At 56.7% G+C, this 22706-nt stretch overlaps 1 protein-coding gene across 1 annotated transcript; it reads left to right on the forward strand.

Moving 5' to 3' along the window:
• The first annotated feature begins 1353 nt into the window (after nucleotides 1-1353).
• On the forward strand, nucleotides 1354-21923 carry EFHD2 (EF-hand domain family member D2). Its single transcript, XM_030805835.1, has 4 exons — nucleotides 1354-1899; nucleotides 17481-17628; nucleotides 18742-18876; nucleotides 20188-21923. The coding sequence occupies exons 1-4, from the start codon at nucleotides 1397-1399 to the stop codon at nucleotides 20317-20319; spliced, it is 918 nt and encodes a 305-aa protein (XP_030661695.1). The 5' UTR covers nucleotides 1354-1396; the 3' UTR covers nucleotides 20320-21923.
• The last annotated feature ends 783 nt before the right edge of the window (nucleotides 21924-22706 follow it).

Raw genomic sequence — 22706 nt, forward strand, 5'->3', positions numbered from 1 at the left:
TCAGCCTCCCGAGTAGCTGGGACTACAGGCGCCCGCCACCATGCCCGGCTAATTTTTTTTTTGTATTTTTAGTAGAGACGGAGTTTCACTGTCTCGATCGCCTGACCTCGTGATCCGCCCGCCTCGGCCTCCCAAAGTGCTGGGATTACAAGCGTGAGCCACTGCGCCCGGCCCAATTTCATTCTTTTAAAAATACCTTTTCAATTAATTCAGCAATGTTCTTAAACACAGCAAATTGACAAATATCAACTGAGTGTCTGTTCTGTGCAAATCACTCTGTAACAGCTTGCTGGCTTTACAGTCTCGAGAGCTCCCTGCCTCCAGAGCACACTGGTTTTGGGGCCCTGCACGCATCTTTCCTCTGCACCTTGGCTGGTTGGAGCAGTTTCAGTAGACGGGTCCTGATTGACCCAACATTTCAGAGAACATGCACAGAGCATAGTCCTCCGTCTAAATCAGGGATTCTCAAATTTCAGTGAGCAGAACTCCCCTGGGTGCTTGTTTACACGTAGATTCCTGGGTCCCACCCCGGAGATCAGTTTTGTCTGTCCAAATTGGAGCCTGGGAATCTGTATTATTAACCTAGGCCCCAGTGGTTCTGATGCTGGAGGTCCAGAGTTGTGCAGTTGTAAGGTGACAGTCCAGACCACACAGATACTTACTATCTGAACTCTTTTCCCAGTCCTGTCCAGGAGCCATTGGGGAGGACATCTGTCCTCTGGGGACCCCATCAAAATGGCGACATCATGATCTCCCTGTCAGTTTCCCTAAAGTACAGTCACAGGCGACAACACTGGCCCAGCAGCTATTCTGCCAAGTCATCCGTGTGATGGTGCGGGGCCTCGGGAGAGAGGACGACCAGCCCATTCCCTTGTCCCTCACCCGCTGTCTCCAGGGGCCCTTTCAGGGGTGAAGCCTAGTCCCATCTCCCTCGCAGCTGCTAGTCTGTCCTCTTCCAAGAGGCCATCGGCGCCCGCCACGGTTCACCCTAAACAGGGGTTTCTGCTCCTCAGGTCCGCCTCGGAACCCCTGCAACCCTCATTGAGAACGCCAGTGTTTAACAGCGAGTCGTCTCCATAGCAACCGACCAGGTGTCACAGACACAGGATTATGACTTCACAGCGTGGGGATTCCGGAGAAGGGGGTGGGGCGGCGCCCCCCCTCGCTCCCCCGCCCCCCGGCAAGCCCCGCTCCTCACCCAGGCCGCGGGGGAGGAGCCCTCTTCTTTCCCGCCCGGCCCCGGCCCCCAGCCGGACCCCTCCCGCTCAGCTGCTACGGTGGGCACGAAGAGGGACATGGCTTTCCGCTGCGCTCCCCAGCCTCGCGGGGGGCAGACGACGGCGGGCGGGGCGCGCAGAGTACACTTGACCCCCGGCAGCCAGGAGCGATCACGCGCATGCCGCGCGAGCCCGGGCCCCGGCCCGGGCGCGGGGGCGGGGGCGAGGGCGGGGCGAGCGGTCCCCGCCAGGGCCCAAGTCCCACCTTCGGGGGCGGTGCCTGGCCCGGGGAGTGTCAGGAAGAGGAAGAGCGCGGCCGGCGGCGCTGCGCTGCGAGCAGGGGCCCGGCCAAGGCGAGTGCCGCGCGGGCCACCATGGCCACGGACGAGCTGGCCACCAAGCTGAGCCGGAGGCTGCAGATGGAGGGCGAGGGCGGCGGCGAGACCCCGGAGCAGCCCGGGCTGAACGGGGCAGCGGCGGCGGCGGCGGGGGCGCCCGACGAGGCGGCGGAGGCGCTGGGCAGCGCGGACTGCGAGCTGAGCGCCAAGCTGCTGCGGCGCGCAGACCTCAACCAGGGCATCGGCGAGCCCCAATCGCCCAGCCGCCGCGTCTTCAACCCCTACACCGAGTTCAAGGAGTTCTCCAGGAAGCAGATCAAGGACATGGAGAAGATGTTCAAGCAGTGAGTGCCCGCGCGACCCGGCCCCCCGCCCGCCCCGCGACCCGGTCTCGGGCCCCTAACCCCCCGATCCCCGGATCCCGCTCCGCCCCGGGACCCCCTGCCGTCAGCCAAGCTTCCCCGAACCCAGACGCACCGGGGTTGGGGACTCCGCGGCCCCTTCCAGATCGAGACCCGGCATCTCCCCACGCACGTTAGTCTGGGGGACCCCCGGCCCCTGGCACGCGGCAGCGACTCGTATTTGTGCTGCCTCCGGTACACCGTAGACGCGTCCACAGAGTGGGGGACCCCAAGCTTCCTTCCAGATAATCGCCAGGCCCCGCGAGCCCCACCCCCACCACCACACGTGTGGGTCCCGGGCCCCCCGCCCTGTTAGTGGGGCTTCTCCATCACCTCACACCGCACACACCAGGGAGGACCCAGCGGCCTTCCTTCCCCGATCCCAGCTACTCGCGTTCCCCACCCCCACCCCAACACACGCTGGCCAAAGACACCCACCCCAGTGCCCCTCTACACCACATGCCAACCACATTCCTTCCCTTAAGGTCTTTTCATTTCCTCTGCGATCTCAGGTCTCCCTCAAGGTGGGTTCTGGGCAGGGATCCCCCCAACTTCCTCTCCAGTTATTTAGCGTCTACCAGCAAACTGGGGGCAAAGACTTGCCCTTTCCATCCCCACCCACTCATTAGCCAGGACCCAAATCCTTCACTCACAAGTGCTCTCCCTAGGAAGGGACTCCTCGGCCCCTGTTCAGCCTCTGGTGTAAACCTCACTCCAGTCGTCCCTGTGGGCCGAGTCCCCTCCGGGTTTGGAAGGCCTCCCTCCCCCTCCTACCCGCCCCACCCCCCTGCACCCAGCAGCTTGCAGTCACCGCTCCCCTGCTTCTGTCGCAAGCCCCCCCATCTCTCCTCCCCACTCCATATATCCTGTGGGAAGGGGTTCCCTCCCCACAGGAACCCCCCATGTCCCACACCCACCCTAGTCAAAAGGGGCCCCTTCCTATGTGACTTGCCCTGTTACCCCCACCCCTACCCTTTATTCCATCAGATTCCACACTCTGTGCCCTCACCAGGGTATATGGGCACCCCCAGACCTGTGGGCTCATCCCCCTGTCCCCCCACAAAAACAATCTTAATGTCTCTGTGGAGGGACTAGAGAGAGAGGGCCCAGCTCCCTCGGGCCCATCCCTGGGTCCAACTCTGTTGGGTCTAAGATGCACAACCACTCTCTCCCAGCCATGTGTGTGCCCAGGGGATGGGGAAGGTGCCAGTGCCCCTCCCTTTGGTACCTTTCCCCACCTCCTGTTCCCTGTCCCCTTCCCCCTGGCTCCTGGAGAGGGAACAGCCTCTGTTCCACGATCTGGGTGCTGGTCTGGAGTGGTTCTAGACAGGGATAGAACTGGCCTGAGGCTGAGTCTTGGGGGTGAGCCAGGAGGTCTAGCCCCACCCGGCACAGGCAGCCCAAGGCTGAGGGAGGGATGCCGCAAGGCCAGCTCCCGCTTGGCTGGGCAGGAGGTGGGGGCAGACCAGGGGTGTCAGCCTCAGCCACATGCAGCTGTCAGTGCCCGACATCAAGCCGGAAGCCCAGGAAGGGGCGTTTTGCAACCGCACAGTTTGAGAAAGGCTCTGCCCCTACTCACCACAGCTTGCAGCAGCTTCTGCATTTGGCCCCAAGGCAGGGGAAGGGATTTCTGGTTCCCAGTCCCATACTTTCCCAAGGTCATTCTGGGGGAAAATCAAGTCCTTGACCCCCGGCCCCTCTGAACCTCTTCAAGAAAGTCCCAGGGCGCCCACCTCCTTCGCTCCAGGGTGTTTGGTTGGAGTTCTTCTAAAGTTTCTTCCCAGCGGAAGGCTGGCGAGATTGGGAGAGCAGGATTTCCAGGATTCCTGGAAGAGTAACTTGAATGCTCCCGGGTGGGCAGATGCAGGGGTGGGTATGGATCACTGTCTGTCAATCACTGCAGACGCAGGGGTGGGTATGGATCACTGTCTGTCACTGCCCCCATCGGGGAGTGCAGAGCTGATTCAGACACCACGGAGATCCCTGTGCTGATAGTGCTGAGGCGCTCACCAGGTCCTTCAAACAGCCCCGTGACACAGAGCTCTTCGTCACCTTTGTGCAGACAAGGAGTCTTAAATAACTTGCCAAGACCACACAGCTAGAAAATGATAGAGCCAGGATTCAAACCCAGGTCTGTGACTCCAAATCCCAGGTTCTTCCCCTTCTGGGTTTCCCATCACAGACATCTGCTTTCACGTTGGAAAACCTTCTCCAACACCTGCTTCCATGTTCGTGGCGGATTGTCCACTCATGTCCCCACCCCCAGCCCCAGTCTCTCCTTTCCCCCAGAGCCTGCCTTTCTGGGCTTCCACAGCTTCCCTGCCCACTGGCCACCAAAACAAAGATGGAGCTGTTCTGGGGGAACCCAGACACTTCATATGAGCGGGACTTGGGAGGCTGCAGTTTGGTTGGAAGTGGCATGTGGCTGAGGGAACAGTCTGGAAGCTTCATTTGCACGGCAAACTCACTTTTTTTTACATAGGCTGTTTCTGGTCTAGTTTGATGAGAGGTACTCTGAGGGAGACTGAGGGGAGCTGGACCCCTCCAAGCTACCCCTTGGCACCAGCACTTCTTGCCAGGGTTTTAGGAGGGCTGATGGGGCAGGCAGGGGCCAGGAAGCTGGACCTCTAGGGAAGCAAGTACTGCCCACCAGGGCCTGGGTGAGGGTGGAAAGTGCAGATTGTGTATTCAAGGAAACAAGGCTTCACTGTGCCAACCAAGCCCAGTCGCGCCGCCAACAGACAGGCTCTCGCGGAAGACAAAACCCCCGTTCTGCTTCCGCTGTCCGAGTGGGGCTGCAGCCTCCTGGGTCCAAGCAGGGTCCTGGGATCAGAGCCAGGGCATCAGAGCCAGGGCTCTGGGGAGGGCAGAGGGCAGGGAGGAGGGGAGCCTGCCCTCCTGGGAAACCAGTCACCAGAGCAGGAGGCAGGAGACCATGAGGTCAGCAGGAGAATGGGAGCCGGCCTTTCCTTGGGGGTCAGGAGCGAAGAACCTGGGCTTCCATCCTAGTCTGCTTGTCCTCCCTGGGCCTCAGTCTGCCCCCCTGTAAAAGGGGCAGGCTATCCCTGATGACCCCCAAAGGTCCTTCAGCCCTGACCTGCGTATGTCTGAGGGGATCTGAGTCCTTCTGGATGTTGGAACTGCCTTCCAGGGCCTTCTGGTCCACTCATCCGTGTTGATTCAGCAGGTGCTTCCTGAGGCTGGAGATCGAGGGGAAGAGAGGGGACGGGGGAAGATAGACAGACTCTCAGCCATCACTGGTCTCACACCTAGAGACATTCAGGTTCCTCCTGAGACAGACCGGGAGGGTTGACTCCAACCCCTGTCCCCATTTGACAGAAGAGGGAACCAAGACCCAGAAAGGTGCGGCGGTGACTTGCTCAGGGTTACGGAGAGGTTTGCGGTGAGACTGAAACCTTGTATGATGGGGAGAGTGGTCCCGGTGTCTCAGGGTGGGGCTCAGAGGACATGACACACTTAGAGTTCTGGCCCAGTGCCAGGCACGAGGAGGCTCTGCGTCTCCCTGGCCCTCGCAGCCAGGACTCTCCATCCCCCTCCCCATGCAGCCTCAGGCTACGTCCAGCATCTCTGATCCCCCAGCTGCTCCCTCCCTCTCTGTGCTTCTCCAGGGCTGGCTCTGGAACCCTCCTGTCAGAGAGGCAAATAGAATGGCCCTGGAGAGCCTCGGGAGTGCCCACCCCTGAGCTGACAACAGCCTAGCGGGGGCTCTGGAGGGTTTTGTAAGTTGAGACCTGCCGGAAAGGTAGGCAGCCGTGTAATTCTGAACCTGCCATGGAATCTGAGGATGATGCCCTAGATCCCTGTCTCCCGCCTAGCCCAGCCTTGCAGGCCCTGTCCCCACCGTCATCCCCAGGCACTTCATCTCAGGACACCTCGCGTCAGAGAGGCAGGCTTTCCTTTCCTTCTGGCCAGCTCTTCCCTGCGCAAGCTCTGGAAGCCTCCCACCCTCCTCTCCACCCCTCCACCTCCAGGGCACACACCTCTCCCAGGAGCCCTTCCTGGACGCAGTCGGCAGGGCCTCTGGAGTCTGCAGCCCTGGGTTTGAATACAGCTGTGGGCCCTGGAGCCCTTCTGAGCTTCTGTTCCTCACCCTGGAACAGGGGGGACAGGAGGACCCACCTCACAGCGTTGTTGTACAGCGCTTAGCCCAGTGCTTGGCACAGAGCAAGTCGTTACTAAATGACTGTCACCGCCATCCCCAGCTCAGCATACACCCTCTCCTGGGCCCCTCATAGGGCCCTGGCAGCGGTCATTGCGGCTGGCTCAGAGGCAGCTCCATGACGCCCACTGGCTGCCTCCACTTAACCACCAGTGGAGCTTCCAGGTCTGCCAGGTTGTCGACAACCCTTTGCTTTGGGCCCTAGTGACAGGACCCAGGGTTGGAGCCCTCCTTCTCTCCTACTGAACAGCCACTCTGATTGACAGCTACATATGGCTTTGATAAATAACAAAAAGGGAGAAATGAATTCATTATCACCTAGTTACAGGGAAGGCAGGTGGCACAAAAAAGGGGAGAGCAAACAACAGCTCTGGAGGGTGCACAACGGGGATTCCCGTCTGCCACCACCCAGCTGGGTTGCTCCAGGCAGGGGATTCAGCTTCTCTGAGCCTCGGTTTCCCCTGGGGCTCAAGAACCTACCTGGTAAAGTTCTGAGGATTAGGTATAAAAACGCCCTGAGTCTTTCTGAAGAGCCCATCATGGTGTCTGGGCTGTTTGCATGATAGATGATGTTTTTGAAAAATACAAGGTTCTCGTATGTGATCATTCTTCCAACAGATATTTTATTAAGTTTTTGCGCTACAAGATCCAGAGAATTAAATGAATCAAGTTCCTGCCCTCAAGAGGCTTACAGTCTTATAAGAACAAACATGTACAGAGGTTTGGGGGTAGAGAGGATGCACCCACAAGGCTAGCAATGGAAGGTTTTTTTCTTTATTTCTGCCATAAGGACCGAAAGCTCTCATGAATGACACCATGCTGATGTTCTCTTTGTAGCCAGCCCCCTGCCTCTGGGCCCCCTCCTTGTTAAACAGAGCCACTAGTTCTAGCCATTCCTGGAGGAGCCTATGTATATTATTTAGAGAATTGAATTGAATTCTCACACAAGCACAATGAGATTGATACTGTCTTTGTTTTCCTTTTTTTTTTTTTTTTTTTTTTTTTTTTTGAGATAGAGTCTTGCTCTGCTGCCAAGGCCGAAGTACAGTGGCGTGATCTTGGCTCACTGCAGCCTCTGCCTCCTGGGTTCAAGTGATTCTCCTGCTTCAGCCTCCCAAGTAGCTGGGACTACAAGCACACACCACCACGCCTGGCTAATTTTTCTATTTTTGAGTGGAGATGGGGTTTCACCATGTTGGCCGGGCTGGTCTTGGACTTCTGACCTCAAGTCATCTGCCCGCCTCAGCCTCCCAAAGTGCTGGGATTACAGATGAGAGCCACCGCTCCCAGCCTGATACTATCATTTTTATCCCCATTTGACAGATGAGGAGACTGAGGCTCAAGGCGATTGTCACTTGTCTAAGATTATATTAAGTGGCAGTGACAGGATTTGAGCCAGAGCCTCCTGCAAGGAGCCCCCAGAGGCCCAGTGAAGCCGTGTTTGTGGCTGCTGCTTGGGGGAGCCTCCCAGAGCCTTAGAGAGGTGGAGAGGTGGGGTCCTTCACCTGCAGCTTACGGTCAGTGGGTGGGGAGAATGCCCTGCACCCCTGGGGAGGGAGGATTTCCCAGCCTTGGTCCTTACTCTGTTCCTCCCACTTCCGCTATGCATCAGCCTCTGAGTCACCTCTCCTTCCCCACACTCCCAGCCCAGGACTTTCGGTTCCTCTTTGGTCCACCCTTCCTGCCTTCTCTTCTTCGGCCTCCTCGCTCTCCTCTATGCTACCTGGGTCCAAGGCCTGGTGGCTTGGACTGGCTTCCACTGTGAGAGTCTAGGCTCCAGGACAGCAGGCCTTGCTGCCTCAGGGGATGTCAGAGGTCCTTTCTGCAAGGCCAGCCCCACCGGCAGAGGCAGAGTCACTTTGCAGCCTCAGCAGGGAAGGTCCCCACACCCTGGAGCAGCTGAGTTCCCCTGACTGCCAGGCAGCCTTCTCCTTGGCTGACTTCCGCTTTTCAAGGACAGCAGAGAAGCAGGGGTCAGTGCCAGAAAGGTGTGGCCAGATGGGAGCCGGGCCGCCCGGGGAGTCCTGAGCCATCAGACCCTTCAAACCAGATGCTTAGCCTCCCGTTCAGTCCTTTCTTATCCTGCAACATTATCCTCGCCCATTTCACAGTTAAGGAGGCTGGGCTTTCAGAAGGGTTACGTGACTTGTCCAAAGTCACACAGCTAGTGAGGGGCAGAAGCAGGATTTGAACCTGGGCCTCCCCGGCTCCAAGTCCTCTGAACGCTTACAGTGGCCCAAACACCAGCAGCATCACCACCCGGGAGTATGTTAGAAATGCAGACGCTCAGGTTCCACCCCAGATTTACCAGACTGTAATCTGCATTTTTTTTTAAGAGACAGGGTCTTGCTCTGTCACCCAGACAGAATGCAGTGGTACAGTCATAGCTCACTGCAGCCTCAACTTCCTGGGCTTAAATGATCCTCCCACTTCAGCCTCCTGAGTAGCTGGGACTACAGGCACATGCCACCACATCCAGCTAATTTTTTTTTTTATTTCTGTAGAGATGGGGTCTCATTATGTTGCTCAGACTGGTCTCAAACTCCTGGCCCCAAGCCACCCTCCCACCTCAACCTCCCAAAGTGCAGGATTACAGGCATGAGCCACCACGCCCAGCCCATAATCCGCACTGTAACCAGCTTCACCAGGTGTGCACATTGACGTTTAAGAAGCGCTAAGCCGCGGCTCAGGCCCCCGCACAGCCGTCTCCCCACCACTTCCTGAGGTTGACCCCAGGTTATCCTTAGGCAGATGACTTTGTCTGAGCTGTAAGAGGATAAGATGAAGGGAGTAAAGATGAAGTGACGTTATAAACACTGGGTTATGTTAATATGAGGCATTCAATATATATTCTTTATAATCACTATCATAACAATAATGATTATGAAGAGCAAGAAGGGAAAGGGGGCGGCCGGCAGGGAGTGCCGCGGGTGCGGCGTGAGGTTATTGAACTCCAGGTTAGGATGCCCTCGAGCCCTGACAGCCCCCCAGCAAATTGCTTGGGGTCTCCCTCTTTATCCTCTGTGGGGGAGCCCCAAGCGCCACACTTGTGTGCTCTCTCTCTGTCTCTCTATCTCTCCGTCTCTCTCTCTCTCCCCACCCCATACCCCACTTAGCTGACCCAGGGCAACAGATCAAGTGTGAGATCCCCAGATAGGACTAGAGGAAGTGGCAAGCGCTGGACTTTCCCCATATGAGTCAGGCGGTCTGGGGGTGGGGACATGCAGGAACTGGGGAAGCGGGGGGCCTGAGGGCTCCTGAACCCAGACCCAACACCCACCCCATCCAGTTATCTGTTCTCCTGGGACCCGCACGCCCAGAGGGGCCATCGGCAAAGCCTGGGATGGGAGTCAGAAGAGACAGAATTGGGGTCCCTGTGCTCCCACCTTCCCGTGTGCAGTGGCTGCAATGACTCTGCTTCCTTCTGCCATCAGACTGTGCGGTGCAGCCTGGGGGGACCTGCATGAGGAACAACTTTCTTTTTCTTTTTCTTGTTTTTTTTTTTTTTTTTCTTGAGAGAGTCTCGCTCTGTCACCCAGGCTGGAGTGCAGTGGCACAATCTTGGCTCACTGCAGCCTCCGCCTCCCGGGTTCAAGCGATTCTTCTGCCTCAGCCTCCCTAGTAACTGGGATTACAGGCATGCACCACCACACCCAGTTAATTTTTGTGTTCTTAGTAGAGACAGGGTTTCACCATGTTGGCCAAGCTGGTCTCGAACTCCTGGCCTCAAGTGATCCGCCTGCCTCGGCCTCCCAAAGTGCTGAGATTACAGGCGTGAGCCACTGTGCGTGGTCGAGGAGCAACTTTCTTTTTTTTTTTTTGAGATGGAGTCTCGCTCTGTTGCCCAGGCTGGAGTGCAGTGGCGCGATCTCAGCTCACTGCAACCTCCGCCTCCTGGGTTCACGCCATTCTCCTGCCTCAGCTTCCCGAGTAGCTGGGATTACAGGCGCCTGCCACCACACCTGGCTAATTTTTTGTATTTTTAGTAGAGAGGGGGTTTCACCGTGTTAGCCAGGATGGTCTTGATCTCCTGAACTCGTGATCCACCCGCCTTGGCCTCCTAAAGTGCTGGGATTACAGGTGTGAGCCACCGCTTCGGGCCGCAACGTTCTAATAGTTCCAAAGCCAATATGGGCCCCCTTAGGTAAGCAATGAGCTTCCTGTCCTCAGAGGTATTCAAGGCACTAAACAACGAACTGCATCAGGAATCTGATTTTCAGGAAGGACTGAATAAGGTGGCCTCCAATATCCCTTCCAACCCTGAAGTTCTCTGCTGTGTCCCGATAGGCATCAGGGCATAGCATAGTCGTTAAGAGTGCATGTGTTTGATCAGGCCTGGTTCAGAGCCCAGCGACACCCTTGTCACCTATGACCTGGGCCAAGTCGCTTCCCCTCTGAGCCTCAGTCTCCTTGTCGGTTCATGTTCATGCCGCTTCATAGACTTCTTGTGAAGATCTGATGCAAAACACCTGGCATCGTGCCTGGCACATAGCAAGTGCTCAGCAGAGTAGCCAGGAATGATGATAGGTTATGACGTGGGGCTCACCTGGGTGCAAGGCTGGGACGTCTGCACTATGCATGGTTGACACCTCCACTGCCTACCCCTGTGACTCCCTAGTTATCAGAACTGGGGAGAGGGGCAGGGGCAGGGAAGCAACCAGCCGGGGACCATGCTCACCCCAAAGGGGAAGTGTCGTACTGGGGGGTAACCTGCTGCTCCACTTTCAAGAGGCGGATGGATGGGGATTTTGTCCCCAGCATCCAGGGTGCAGCTAGCTGCTGAGCCCTCCCTGGCGAGAACTATTCAAGGGGAGGCAGATAGGAATGCGGGCATGGTGCCAGGCCCCGCAGCCTCCCTCCGGTGCTGGAGAAAAGTGCTGAGCTCCCAGGCTGGGTGCTTTCTGCCAGTCCTGCCGAATGGCATTGGCCTTCCCAAACAGGCACCAAGCTGGGCTCTCAGTCCAGCCTCTGCTGGCCCTGCAAGCTTGAGAATGTGGGACCCTCCATGGGACCAGGAAAAAGACAGGTGGCCAGGGAGGAGAAAAACTTCCAGCTGTTGGAATCCTGCAGTCTGCCGGCTGTGTGACCCTGGGCCAGTCACTGCCCACTCTGGGCCCCAGTTTCCCTACATAATGTAAAACGGGTAGACCAGGCTATCTGGGTGGATCTTGCAGGCTGACCTATCTTTTTCTGGATCCTCTAAGCCAGCTGCAACCTCAGTTCCAGCTCAGGGAGAAGGGCTGGTGGGTGAGAGGCCCTCTAGCCCAGGAGATGCCTGTTTTTCGTGGAACCTCGTTCTCTCCTGTGTTGCCAGTTGTCCCACACACACACTGGCACCATGAGAGTAGCCCCTTCATCACTTTTCTCCAACCCCGAGGGAAGGTTCCTCGCTCCCTGAAGCTCCTCTCTCCCTGTTCAAGGGCTCTATCCAGCGGCCATCTGTCTTCCCACTTCCCAGAGATGCTGGGGCTTTGCGTCAGGCCTAGTAGGGGAAAAGTGGGCCTTCAGAGGAGAGGTCATGCTGGAGGGATCCCCTGGGTCGTCATGTCCACCCCTGCCTCCAGGCCAAGCCACACAAGCCCTGCCTCCCAGCCCTGTACCACCAATCAGGACTGGAGCCTGTGGCAGAAGCCAGTGTGTTTTTTATCATTATTTCTAATATCATCACCCTTTTTATATTGTATATGTGAAGTATATGATGTGTATATGTGACACACACAAACTTCTCAATATAACAACTATTATGATGATGATAAAATTAACAGGTTTCAAGGACTCACTATGTGCCAGGCATTTTATATCTGTAATCTCATTTTCATTTTCTTTTTTTTTTTTTTTTTTTTTTTTTTAAACAAGGTCTCACTCTGTTGCCCAGGCTGAAGAGCAGTGGCTTGATCAGGGCTCACTGCAGCCTCAACCTCCAGGGCTAAAGTGATCCTCCCACCACAGCCTCCCTAGTAGCTGGGACCAGAGGCATACACCACCATGCCCAGCTAATTATTTATTTATTTATTTATTTATTTTTTGAGACAGTGTCTCACTTTGTCACCCAGGCTGGAGTGCAGTGGCATGATCTCATATCACTGCAACCTCCATCTCCTGGGTTCAAGCAATTCTCCTGCCTCAGCCTCCTGAGTAGCTGGAATTACAGGTGCGTGCCACCATGCCTGGCTAATTTTTATATTTTTAGTAGAGATGGGGTTTTACCATGTTGGTCAGGCTGGTCTCAAACTCCTGACCTCATGATCCGCCTGCCTCAGCCTCCCAAAGTGCTGGGATTACAAGTGTGAGCCACCACACCTGGCCCTTTATTTTTTTAAAGAGATGTGGTCTCCCTATCTTGCCCAAGCTGGTCTTAAACTCCTGGGCTCAAGTGATCCTCCCACCTCAGCCTCCCAAAGTGCTGGCATTATAGGCGTGAGGCACCGCGTCCAGCCTCATTTACTCTTTAATAATCTTAAAGGTAGATGTTAGGAATAATAATAACTGGTTTTTAGTATCATAGTAGGCATGTATGAAGTGCTTCCTGTGGACAAGGCGCTGTGCTAAGAGTCTGCTTATATCGTCTCTTTTAATCCTCGCCTCCATCCTGAGATGAGTTCTTTGATCTCCATGATGTAGATGAGGAAATTGAGGTCTGTGGGGTTAGGTGACTTGACCAGGGTTACTCTGCCAGCAGGTGGCAGAGCTGGGGTTTAGATCCAGGTCAGTCTCAGCGGAGTTGATGTAACCACAAACCCTCAAGGCCATCTTCAATCAGGTTGACCCTGGAACCTGGCTGATCCCCTGCACTAGACCACATCCAAGCCCAGGGCACAGGGCAGATGGCCACTCTCCAGGAGTCGCTTGGGAATGGCCTCCTCCACGGCTACCTCTGGGGGCTTCACCTCCCACCCCAGCACCTGGCATCTCGCAGCCCCCGTCACCTCCTCTTGGTGATGGACTCTTTGGCACCGCAGCCAGCCCCTATATTGTCCCCCTGGGGGCCAGAGCCTGCCCTGGATGGAGCCCAGCCCCAGTAATTGATTGGCCCTTGATTGATAGAGGCGGTCGTTCAAATCGTGGTTTGAGCTGCGGCCCAGCCAGGCCTGGAAGCTGCCAAAGACAGAGGGATCCACAGCCCACGTTTCCATCCAAGTTTGGACACTTTATCTTCACTTCCTCTGAAACTGAGCTGCCCCTGGCTGCAGAAAAAACCCATGCACTTGAGCAATAAATAAAGCTGGGGCTCAGGGAGAAACACGTGGGACCCAGGGGCTGGGGCGTGAACCCCTGACCTGCTGGTTATGGGACCGGTGGCCTCACCGATAACAGCCCTCCTGACCTAATCCGGACCTGGAGGATTGCTGAGCACAGGGGTTGTAAAGAGAAAGTGCTGGCCCATCGGGAGTTTAGTGAAGGTGATTCAGTCTTGTTTTAGTGGTGGCGACTGCCATTTATGCAGCTAGCTCTGTGCGCTGGGAGCTTGACAGGGATGAGCTCACTCGTTCCTCACAGGGGCCCATGAGAGAGGCCCCATTGCAGCAGGGTTCTCAGCCTCAGCACCACTGGCACTTGGGGCCAGGTCATTCCTTTTTTTTTTTTTTTTTTTTTTTTTCTTTTTGAGACAGAGTCTCACTTTGTTGCCCAGGCTGGAGTGCAGTGACGCAATCTCAGCTCACGGCAAGCTCCACCTCCTTCGTTTAAGTGATTCTCCTGCCTCAGCCTCCCAAGTAGCAGGGATTACAGGTGCCCGCCACCATGCCTGGCTAATTGGTGTATTTTTAATAGAGACAGGGTTTCACCATGTTGGCCAGGATGGTCTTCATCTCCTGACCTCATGATCTGCCCACCTCAGCCTCCCAAAGTGCTGGGATTATAGGCGTGAGCCACCTCGCCCAGCTGGCCAGGTCATTCTTTGTGGTGGGGACACCCTATGCGCTATAGGAGCTTCCCTGGCCTCCACCCACCAGATGCCACCGGCACCCCCCCCACCCCGCCTCAGGTGTGACAACCAAAAACATCTCTAGACATTGCCAGATGTCTCCTGAGGGGCACATGCACCCCAGCTTAAGAGATGCTGCATTTTGGCCGGGCGCAGTGGCTCACACCTGTAATCCCAGCACTTTGAGAGGCCAAGGCTGGCGGATCATGAAGTCAGGAGATCGAGACCATCCTGGCTAACATGGTGAAACCCCGTCTCTACTAAAAATACAAAAAATTAGCTGGGCGTGGTGGCGGGCGCCTGTAGTCCCAGCTACTCGGGAGGCTGAGGCAGGAGAATGGCGTGAACCCAGGAGGCGGAGCTTGCAGTGAGCCGAGATCGCACCACTGCACTCCAGCCTGGGCAACAGAGTGAGACTCTATCTCAGAAAAAAAAAAAAAAAGATGAGATGCTGCATTTTGTGGCTGAGGAGCCCAGGCAATTTGGCTCCAGAGCCTGACTGTCATCGCTGACCTTCATGGGAGCCCAGGGTCAGAAAGTGGCAGGGGCTTTGCTTTCCTGGGGGGCACTGAGGAGGGGAGTCCTCGTGACTTGGCTCAGGAAAGATGAGTCCCTCACCAGGTGCCCCTGCACAGCGCCACGGTCATGTGGCGCCCGCCCAGCCCTCTACCAGGCAGCAAACGGGGTCCAGAGATGGCAAGAGGGGCCTCCGCTGTGTCCCCCAGAGCCCCTCCAGCTCCTGGTGGAGGCTGGACCACAGCAGCTTTGGCCTGCCTGACCCTCTGAGTCCCACACCTTCTACTGCCACAGAGGTGGCCACTGCCCACAGGGGCTGCTGGCCCATCCACCTCCACCCCAGCCCTCACCCATCAGTGGGGCAGAAGGCCTCAGGACCCTGTGTTCCCTCCAGGGCTCCCAAGACCCATCTTTGCTGTGTCACTTCCAACCACTGACTCACTGGCTCGTGAACTATTTATACCCCTCGCACAAATGCTCCCCTTGCGCTCCAGGCAGCTGTCTGTGTTCTGCAGCAGCCCCAGGACACGTTGGGGAGGGGCTGGGTACAGAGCAAATGTGCAAGTTTAGGAGCTCAGCAGATCTAGTCTGGAAGTCCAGCTCCCTCCTTACTGCTGTGTGACTGTGGGTGGGTCACTTAACCTCTCTGAGCCTTGGTTGTAAAATAAGGTTATTAGGAGGATTAAGTAAAGTAAACAGTTCCCAGCATAAAGACAGGTCTCAGTACATGGTTGCTATTAGGTGTTCAAAGTACACCTAACTAGAGAAGGCAAAGGGATCTGGGGAGCCCGGAAGAAGGTGCAGAAACGAGACATATTCATGCAGAAGCTCAAGCGCCCGGGACATAGGGTTCTGGAACACAGCCCCATGTGTTGCGCTGCTGTCACCAGCACTGTCACTAGCGAGTTCAAGGCCTTGGGGACTGCACAAGGCTTCTTTAGGTGCAGAAAAACCCATTTTGGCTGGGCAAAGTGGTGCACACCTGTAATCCCAGCACTCTGGGAGGCTGATGTAGGAGGATTGCCTGAGCCCAGGAGTTCAAGACCAGCCTGGGCAACATATTGACATGCCGTCTCTACGAAAAAAATACAAAAATTGGCCAGGCATGGTGGCATGCACCTGCAGTCCCAGCTACTTGGGAGGCTGAGGCGGGAGGGTCACTTGAGCCCAAGAGGTAGAGGCTGCAGTAAGCTATGATCGCACCTGGGTAACAAAGCAACACCCCATCTCAAAAAAAAAAAAAAAAAAAAAAAAAAAAGCCCGTGTTAGCAACTCTGGGATCACTCTCCCCAGCCCCCATCTCGTCTTCCTCCCACGCTGTTCCCAGAGACCAGTAGGGCAGGTGTTTGGTTGATAAGAGAGCCCAGCTGGGCAAACAGCGCCTCACCCTCTTTCACCAGGCTGTGTGCTCCAGGAACCAGTGCTGCCTTCCCAGCCAGGGAACAGGCAGAGAGGCCACCTAGACTCTTACTACACAGAAGCCAGTCAAGAGGGACTTGCCCCCAACCCCATCCCTGTCTCTGCCAGGTTGTTGGTGGTAGAAAAAGAGAGAACCTGAGTGTGCAGGGCGGAGGGGAGGCATCTCTATCGCCCGATGCTTGTTCCCAGCTTCCCCACTGCCCCGCCAATCTCTGCCACTCCCTGCAGGCACTTCACCACACTTCCCTGAACACACCCAGGCCGCCTCCTGCCACCTGGCCCTGCCTCCTGCCCCCCTCCTGCTCTGTGCCCTCGACAAAGGCAGAGACCCTGCCTTAGATACCCCTTCATTTATTCACATCTTATTTCTTCATTACACGTTTTTGAGCACCTACTGTGTGCTTTTTAACCTCCTTCCCAGTACCTAGGGCAAGCTGGGGGGCATGAAATAGACCCCCCAGTACAGAGGGTGCTGAGTAAGAAGAGTCATTTATCACATGGAAAGAGGCCGCCTTCCACACCCACGTCACATCCCCTATCCCAGTGCTTCTCAACGGGGAATGCTTTTATCCCGCTGGGGACATTTGACAATGTCTGGGAGACATTTTTAGCTGTCACAACTCAGGATGGATGCTACTATAAACATCTCACAATGCACAGGACAGCCCCTACGGCAAGGATTTGTTCTGTCCAGATTGTTTAAGGTCTGAGGTTGAGAAACCATGCCTTTGCCTGCAAGGTTCTGCCTCTAGGGTGGGGGTGAGATGTCCCCCAAGTGCCCATGGAGATGCCAGTAAGCCAGCTGGTCATGGAGGTGGTGAGTGCTCAGCTCAGAGCCTGATCCACCCTGCCATGGTACTGAGAATTCCTTCTCGGCCAGGCACAGTGGCTCACGCCTGTAATCCCAGCACTTTGGGAGGCTGAAGTGGGTGGATCACTCGAGGTCAGGAGTTCAGCATGGTGAAACGCTGTCTCTACTAAAAATAAAAAAATTAGCTGGGTGTGGTGGCACACACCTGTAATCCCAGCTACTCGAGAGGCTGAGGCAGGAGAATCGCTTGAACCCGGGAGGTGGAGGCTGCAGTGAGCCGAGATTGAGCCACTGCACTTGAGCCTGGGCAACAGAGTGAGACTCTGTCTCAAAAAAAAAACCCAGAGAATTCCTTCTCACTGTCTGTGCCATCACATTCAGCACACGGAGGCTGTCATTTCAGCTTCCTTGTGCCTCAGGCTTGTCCAAAAGTTAGCGCTATTCTACATGCAGGAGGCTGCCCGGCCCTGTGGTGAGTTCCCTGTCATCAGAGGTAACCAAGCAGGAGCTGAGCCACATATGGGCCCTCTGCCTGGACTGAGGTCCCTTCCAGCAGTGACGGGATGATATGGTTGGTGGGAGATGCCCTCTGATCCCCCAGTCTCCTTGCACTCAAGCCTGCGGCCTCTCTGACTGAGCCAGTGCCAAGATGCCCTCTCTTTTTGCGTCTGCAGGTATGATGCCGGGCGGGATGGCTTCATCGACCTGATGGAGCTAAAACTCATGATGGAGAAACTTGGGGCCCCTCAGACCCACCTGGGCCTGAAAAACATGATCAAGGAGGTGGATGAGGACTTTGACAGCAAGCTGAGCTTCCGGGAGGTAAGCCCGGCCCTCAGCCCCACTCCCCTACCAGGGGCTTCACCTGGGGACCTGGTGGCCCGGGAGAGACCAACCCCCACCCTTTGTCGATGAATGAATGACATTGCCATTGAACAGTAGCTGTGAGCAGCTGCTACTTGGCTGAGTGAGGCTTCAGAGGGCCTGTTAGAGCAGGCACCAGGGAGCGTTCTGAGATCCTTTCAGGGAGGAAGAGGAGGGAGGGACATCCCTTCCTTCACATAGGGAGCATATATTGAGCGATTTCTGTATACTTGACCCTGTGCAGGCTCTGGGGTAGAGAAACGCTCTGTGCTCGAAGGTTCCTGGAAGTGTAGAGGGGGAGGAACCACAGAGGGAAATCAGTGCTGTGATGCAGAGGAAGAGGGCCATGGCACTGGGTGACTTCACGCCCAGGATCTCACTTTGAGACAGGAGCTAGGGGCAAGGCTGTTTCGCAAGGAAGGAAATGGAGTCCCCAAGCCAGATAGCGATGATCCTGGACCCCAGGCAGCACAGGGTTAGGTGTGGGGACTCGAGGCCCAATTGGGGCCCAGGAGGTCTGGCAGGAAGCATGAAGGATGCAGGGAAGGAGAGACGTGGCAGGGGCAGGTGGGGGAGTGCGAGTGGCTGGGCGGGAGGTGTGGGCAGTGCAGGGTAACAGCTTAGAGTCAGAGAGCAGGGTTCCATCCCTCTGACACGTTCAGGCGCTGAGACTTGGGGCATGTCTTTTACTGTCTCGGAGGCTCCCTCATTCTGTCATGACACCCGTAGGACTCAATACGTGGAACGCAGAGTAGGTTCACTGGGGAACAGTGGGAGACAGAGGTAAGAGGTAGGCTGAGGCCGTGTCGTCGGGAGCTGGTGTGGGCGGGGCAGGGCTGCAGTAGGCCAGCATCCTGGGTGGCAGATGAGTCATATCACCTCCCATTGTACAGATGGGCAGAGGCCCAGTGAGGGGGAGCACAGGAGCAGCAAGGGGCGAGACCCAGCTCACTGCCCCCCAGTCCTCTGCAGGGGAGGCCTGAGGCTGGGGCCTGGGTGCGGCCAGGGACTCCAGCTCCCCTCCTTCCCTCCCTCCCTTCCTGATACCGCGCGCCTCTCTCCCCACTGCAGTTCCTCCTGATCTTCCGCAAGGCGGCGGCCGGGGAGCTTCAGGAGGACAGCGGGCTGTGCGTGCTGGCCCGCCTCTCCGAGATCGACGTCTCCAGTGAGGGCGTCAAGGGGGCCAAGAGCTTCTTTGAGGCCAAGGTGAGGAGCCCGAGGGGTGCCCTGACCCACACTCCAGGACAAGGGGACCCTGGGTTGGCGCGAAGTTAATACGTCCCCTTCCCGTCCCTGCTGAGGCTGCAGACAGAGATGGGAGCTGACTCCCTGCTAGGCTGGGCCAGGCCCACACGCTCTGTCTTCTGTCTCCTCCCACTCCTGGCTGAGATCCTTGGCAGCCGCCAAGGGGGTGGGTGACGGGGGTGTACTCTTGAAAAGGGGACAGGGACTACCTTGAGGTGCCCCGGCCCTGGCACACTGAGCCGCTAACCCAGAGGACTGGGCCTTAGGAGGGCAGGCCCAGAAACACAGCACTGGCTCTCCAGGGTCCCCGGTAGACACCAACCCCACCAGCCCCAGCCTGGGAGGAGGCCTGGGGGCTCAGAGACCACCTGCATGCACAATACCCTCCCCTTTCAGCAGGTTCTCAGATGGAGGGGACACCTGTGATCTCGTGGCTCCTGGGTCCTGCCCACCCAGGGCCCCAGCTCTCCCGCCTTGTTTCTCTCTTTCCTTGCTAAGAACATTCCTTCCAGAGACTGCCTCCCACCTCCCTCTGGGCGTCGGAGCATTGGTGGAACTTTTCAGGGTTCATCAGTGGAACTGGGTGTGCCGCTGGGCTCCCTGGACAGGAAGCGGAGGATCAGGATGGCAGCAGCTTGAGCGACTCCCTTCCCCTTCGAGCGCCCTTGCTCTGTAGCAGCCACAGAATATATGTTCTCTCTTTCAATCCTCTCAACTCCATAAGATCAGAGTTATTGGGTGCCAGGTTCTAAGTGAGGAAACTGAGGCTCAGGAAGGTGAATGAAGTGCCTGACCCAGGGCCAGAGCTGCTGTGGTCAAGCTGTTTGTGTTGCTGGGGAGGACTCAGCAGAAGCCTGAGCCAGAAGGGACCCCAGGAAAAGCAGTCATAAGGCCGGGCGTAGTGGCTCACACCTGTCATCCCAGCACTTTGGGATGCTGAGGCAGGTGGATCACCTAAGGTCAGGAGTTCGAGACCAGCCAACATGGCCAACATGGTGAAACCCCGTCTCTACTAAAAATACCAAAATTAGCTGGGCATGGTGGGTGGTGCCCATAATCCCAGCTACTCAAGAGGCTGAGGCAGGAGAATCGCTTGAACCTGGAAGGCAGAGGTTGCAGTGAGCCAAGATTGCGCCATCGCACTCCAGCCTGGGCGACAGAGTGAGACTCCATCTGAAAAAAATTAAAGAAAAAAGAAAAAGCAGCTGTAGCACAGAGAACCCCCAACATACACCATCCAGCCCTGACCCCCTCACCCCCATGCCCCCGCAGGTCCAGGCCATCAACGTGTCCAGCCGATTCGAGGAGGAGATCAAGGCAGAGCAGGAGGAAAGGAAGAAGCAGGCAGAGGAGATGAAGCAGCGGAAAGCGGCCTTCAAGGAGCTGCAGTCCACCTTTAAGTAGCGGGGGTGCAGCCGACCGCCCTGCTCCAGCCCCAATGTGGCGGGCAAGGGTGGCGCATGGGAGGCCGAGCCTGAATCCTTGCCTGTGTCTGACGGGACCACTACTAAAAACCTAAAAATGTCTGTGAATGGGGCAAGTTCAGGGGTCTCATGGAGGTGGCCCAGCCCCTCCCCGCTCCCTTCCACTCTTCACGAGGCTGCGACACCGGCGCTGGCTCCCTGCCCGGCCCGGCCTTCCCTGGCAATCCCTGGGCTCTCTTGCACCCCTAACTGCCCCGCTGCCTGCTCCAGCACTGCCCCGGGCCCAGCTCTTGGCCCTAGGTCCCTCCCGGCCCCATGTGCCTACCCTCCACACGTCCCTGTCCCCCCAGCCTGGGAACCCCTGCCCTCCTCCAGCAGGCTGCACCGCCCCTGGGGCCCCCTGCCAGCCCCTTCCCAGGCTGGGAGACAGCAGAAGAGATAGAATCAGGGCTGCCCCCACGGAGTGGGACCCAGGGGCTTATTGGAGGCACGAGGGGACCCCTCCCCAGGGCCTTTTCCTCCACCTCTGCCTCTTCCATCTACTGAAATGGGAGAGGAGGTGGGGAGCTTCTGTTCTGGTGAAGGGACCCAGGCCCCCAGCACCCCATGCTGACTTGGAGAACCCCAGATCTCTGGGGCCCAGCCAGGCAGGGTGTGGGGGCAGCTGTGCCAATCTACCTCACAGGCCCACCCCCTGCCGGGCATGCCGTGGGATCATGGGCAGGGAAGGCTCTGGGGGTCGGAGACACTGCTCCTTAGCACCCCAGCCAGAACACCCTGAGGGTCCCAGGGGGCTCTGGAGAGAGTGGGGTGGGAGGAAGAATTGGCGCCTTCCTAGGGAAGGAAAGGAGCGCTTCATCTTGATTCTCCGAGAAGCGTCCGAGAAGTGCTTTAAGTGTGTTTGCATGCGCCAGGCGGTGGGCAGCGGGGGCCTGTCCAGCCCTCTACCGCCATCCTTCCCCAAGTGATGTCCACTGCCTTGTCACCAGCGACCTGCCTGTCATGCCCACCCCCTGAGGAAGCATGGGGACCCCAACCCCCTGGTGCCCTGCAGCAGACAGGCCGTGGTCAGGCCCATGCCACCGGCCCGGTTCGACCACAGCTTCCCACGTGCTTGCTGACATACGTGTGCCTGTGTGTGGTGTCTGTTGCTGTGTCGTGAAACTGTGACCATCACTCAGTCCAAACAAGTGAGTGGCCCTCGAGGTCACAGTTATGCAACTTTCAGTGTGTGTCATAACGGCGTCACTGCTTTTTAAACTCGGTAACTCTTTATTTTAGTAAAATGCCCCAGGAGTCCTCGAAGCTACGCGGGCTTGCAGAGGTTTTATTTTTTGGCCTTAGAATCTGCAGAAATTAGGAGGCACCGAGCCCAGCGCAGCAGCCTCGGCCCCGGATTGCGTTTGCCTTAGCGGATATGTTTATACAGATGAATATAAAATGTTTTTTTCTTTGGGCTTTTTGCTTTTTTTTTCCCCCTTCTCACCTTCCCTGCTCCCCGACCCCCCCAAAAAAATGCTACTTCTTCATTCCGTGGTACGATTATTTTTTTTAACTAAAAGAAGATAAAATTCTATATTTTTATGTGTGTATGGTTCTTGATGGTGAGTGGGCAGGGAAATGACAAGGTCACCTGGGTGTAGGGACAGTGGTGTCAAAGCCTGGGAGGGGAGGGGACCCGCCCCAGTGGAGGAGGTTGGTGTTTGATGCCCAGATGCTGCCACCACACATGAGTCTAGGTGCTTTGTGTCTATTAACTCATTTAAATCCTTGCAACCAGCCCATGCAAGGGGTGATATTTTTATTCCTCTTTTGCAGATAAGAACAGCCAGGTGGCTGGGTGTGGTGGCTCACACCTGTAATCCCAGCACTTTGGGAGGCCAAGGCGGGTGGATCGCCTGAGGTCAGGAGTTCGAAACCAGCCTGGCCAACATGGTGGAACCTCGTCTCTACCAAAAATACAAAAATTAGCCGGGCGTGGTGGCACACACCTGTAATCCCAGCTACTCGGGAGGCTGAGGCAGAAGAATTGCTTGAACCCGGGAGGTGGAGGTTGCAGTGAGCCAAGATTGCGCCATTGCACTCTAGCCTGGGTGACAGAGAGATTCTGCCTCAAAAAACAAAACAAAACAAAACAAAACAGGCCTGGAAAGTCTCCCAGAGACACACAGGCAAGTGGGGCGGCAAGAGGCAGGGCCCAGGCTGTCGAGGTCATGGCTCGCAAACCTGCCACGTGAGCAGAGAGGAGGGGCTGCCTCTCCACAAGGCCACACGGTGGCCGGCAGTGGCATTAAGGCCCTGGGAATTATGGCTTGTGCAGCCCAGAGACCCCCAAGCACCCCTGCCATGGAGACACCCAAAGTCTTC

This window comes from Nomascus leucogenys, chromosome 24, assembly GCF_006542625.1.
Source record: "Nomascus leucogenys isolate Asia chromosome 24, Asia_NLE_v1, whole genome shotgun sequence".
Taxonomy (NCBI): Eukaryota; Metazoa; Chordata; class Mammalia; order Primates; family Hylobatidae; genus Nomascus; species Nomascus leucogenys.

Bases quoted from the DNA above. Each gene is read 5' to 3' on its own strand.
- EFHD2 (XM_030805835.1), top strand. From the start codon at position 1,397: ATGCCGCGCGAGCCCGGGCCCCGGCCCGGGCGCGGGGGCGGGGGCGAG. The intron at 1,900-17,480 runs GTGAGTGCCCGC...TTGCGTCTGCAG, and splicing joins ATGGAGAAGATGTTCAAGCA to GTATGATGCCGGGCGGGATG. The intron at 17,629-18,741 runs GTAAGCCCGGCC...TCCCCACTGCAG, and splicing joins GCAAGCTGAGCTTCCGGGAG to TTCCTCCTGATCTTCCGCAA.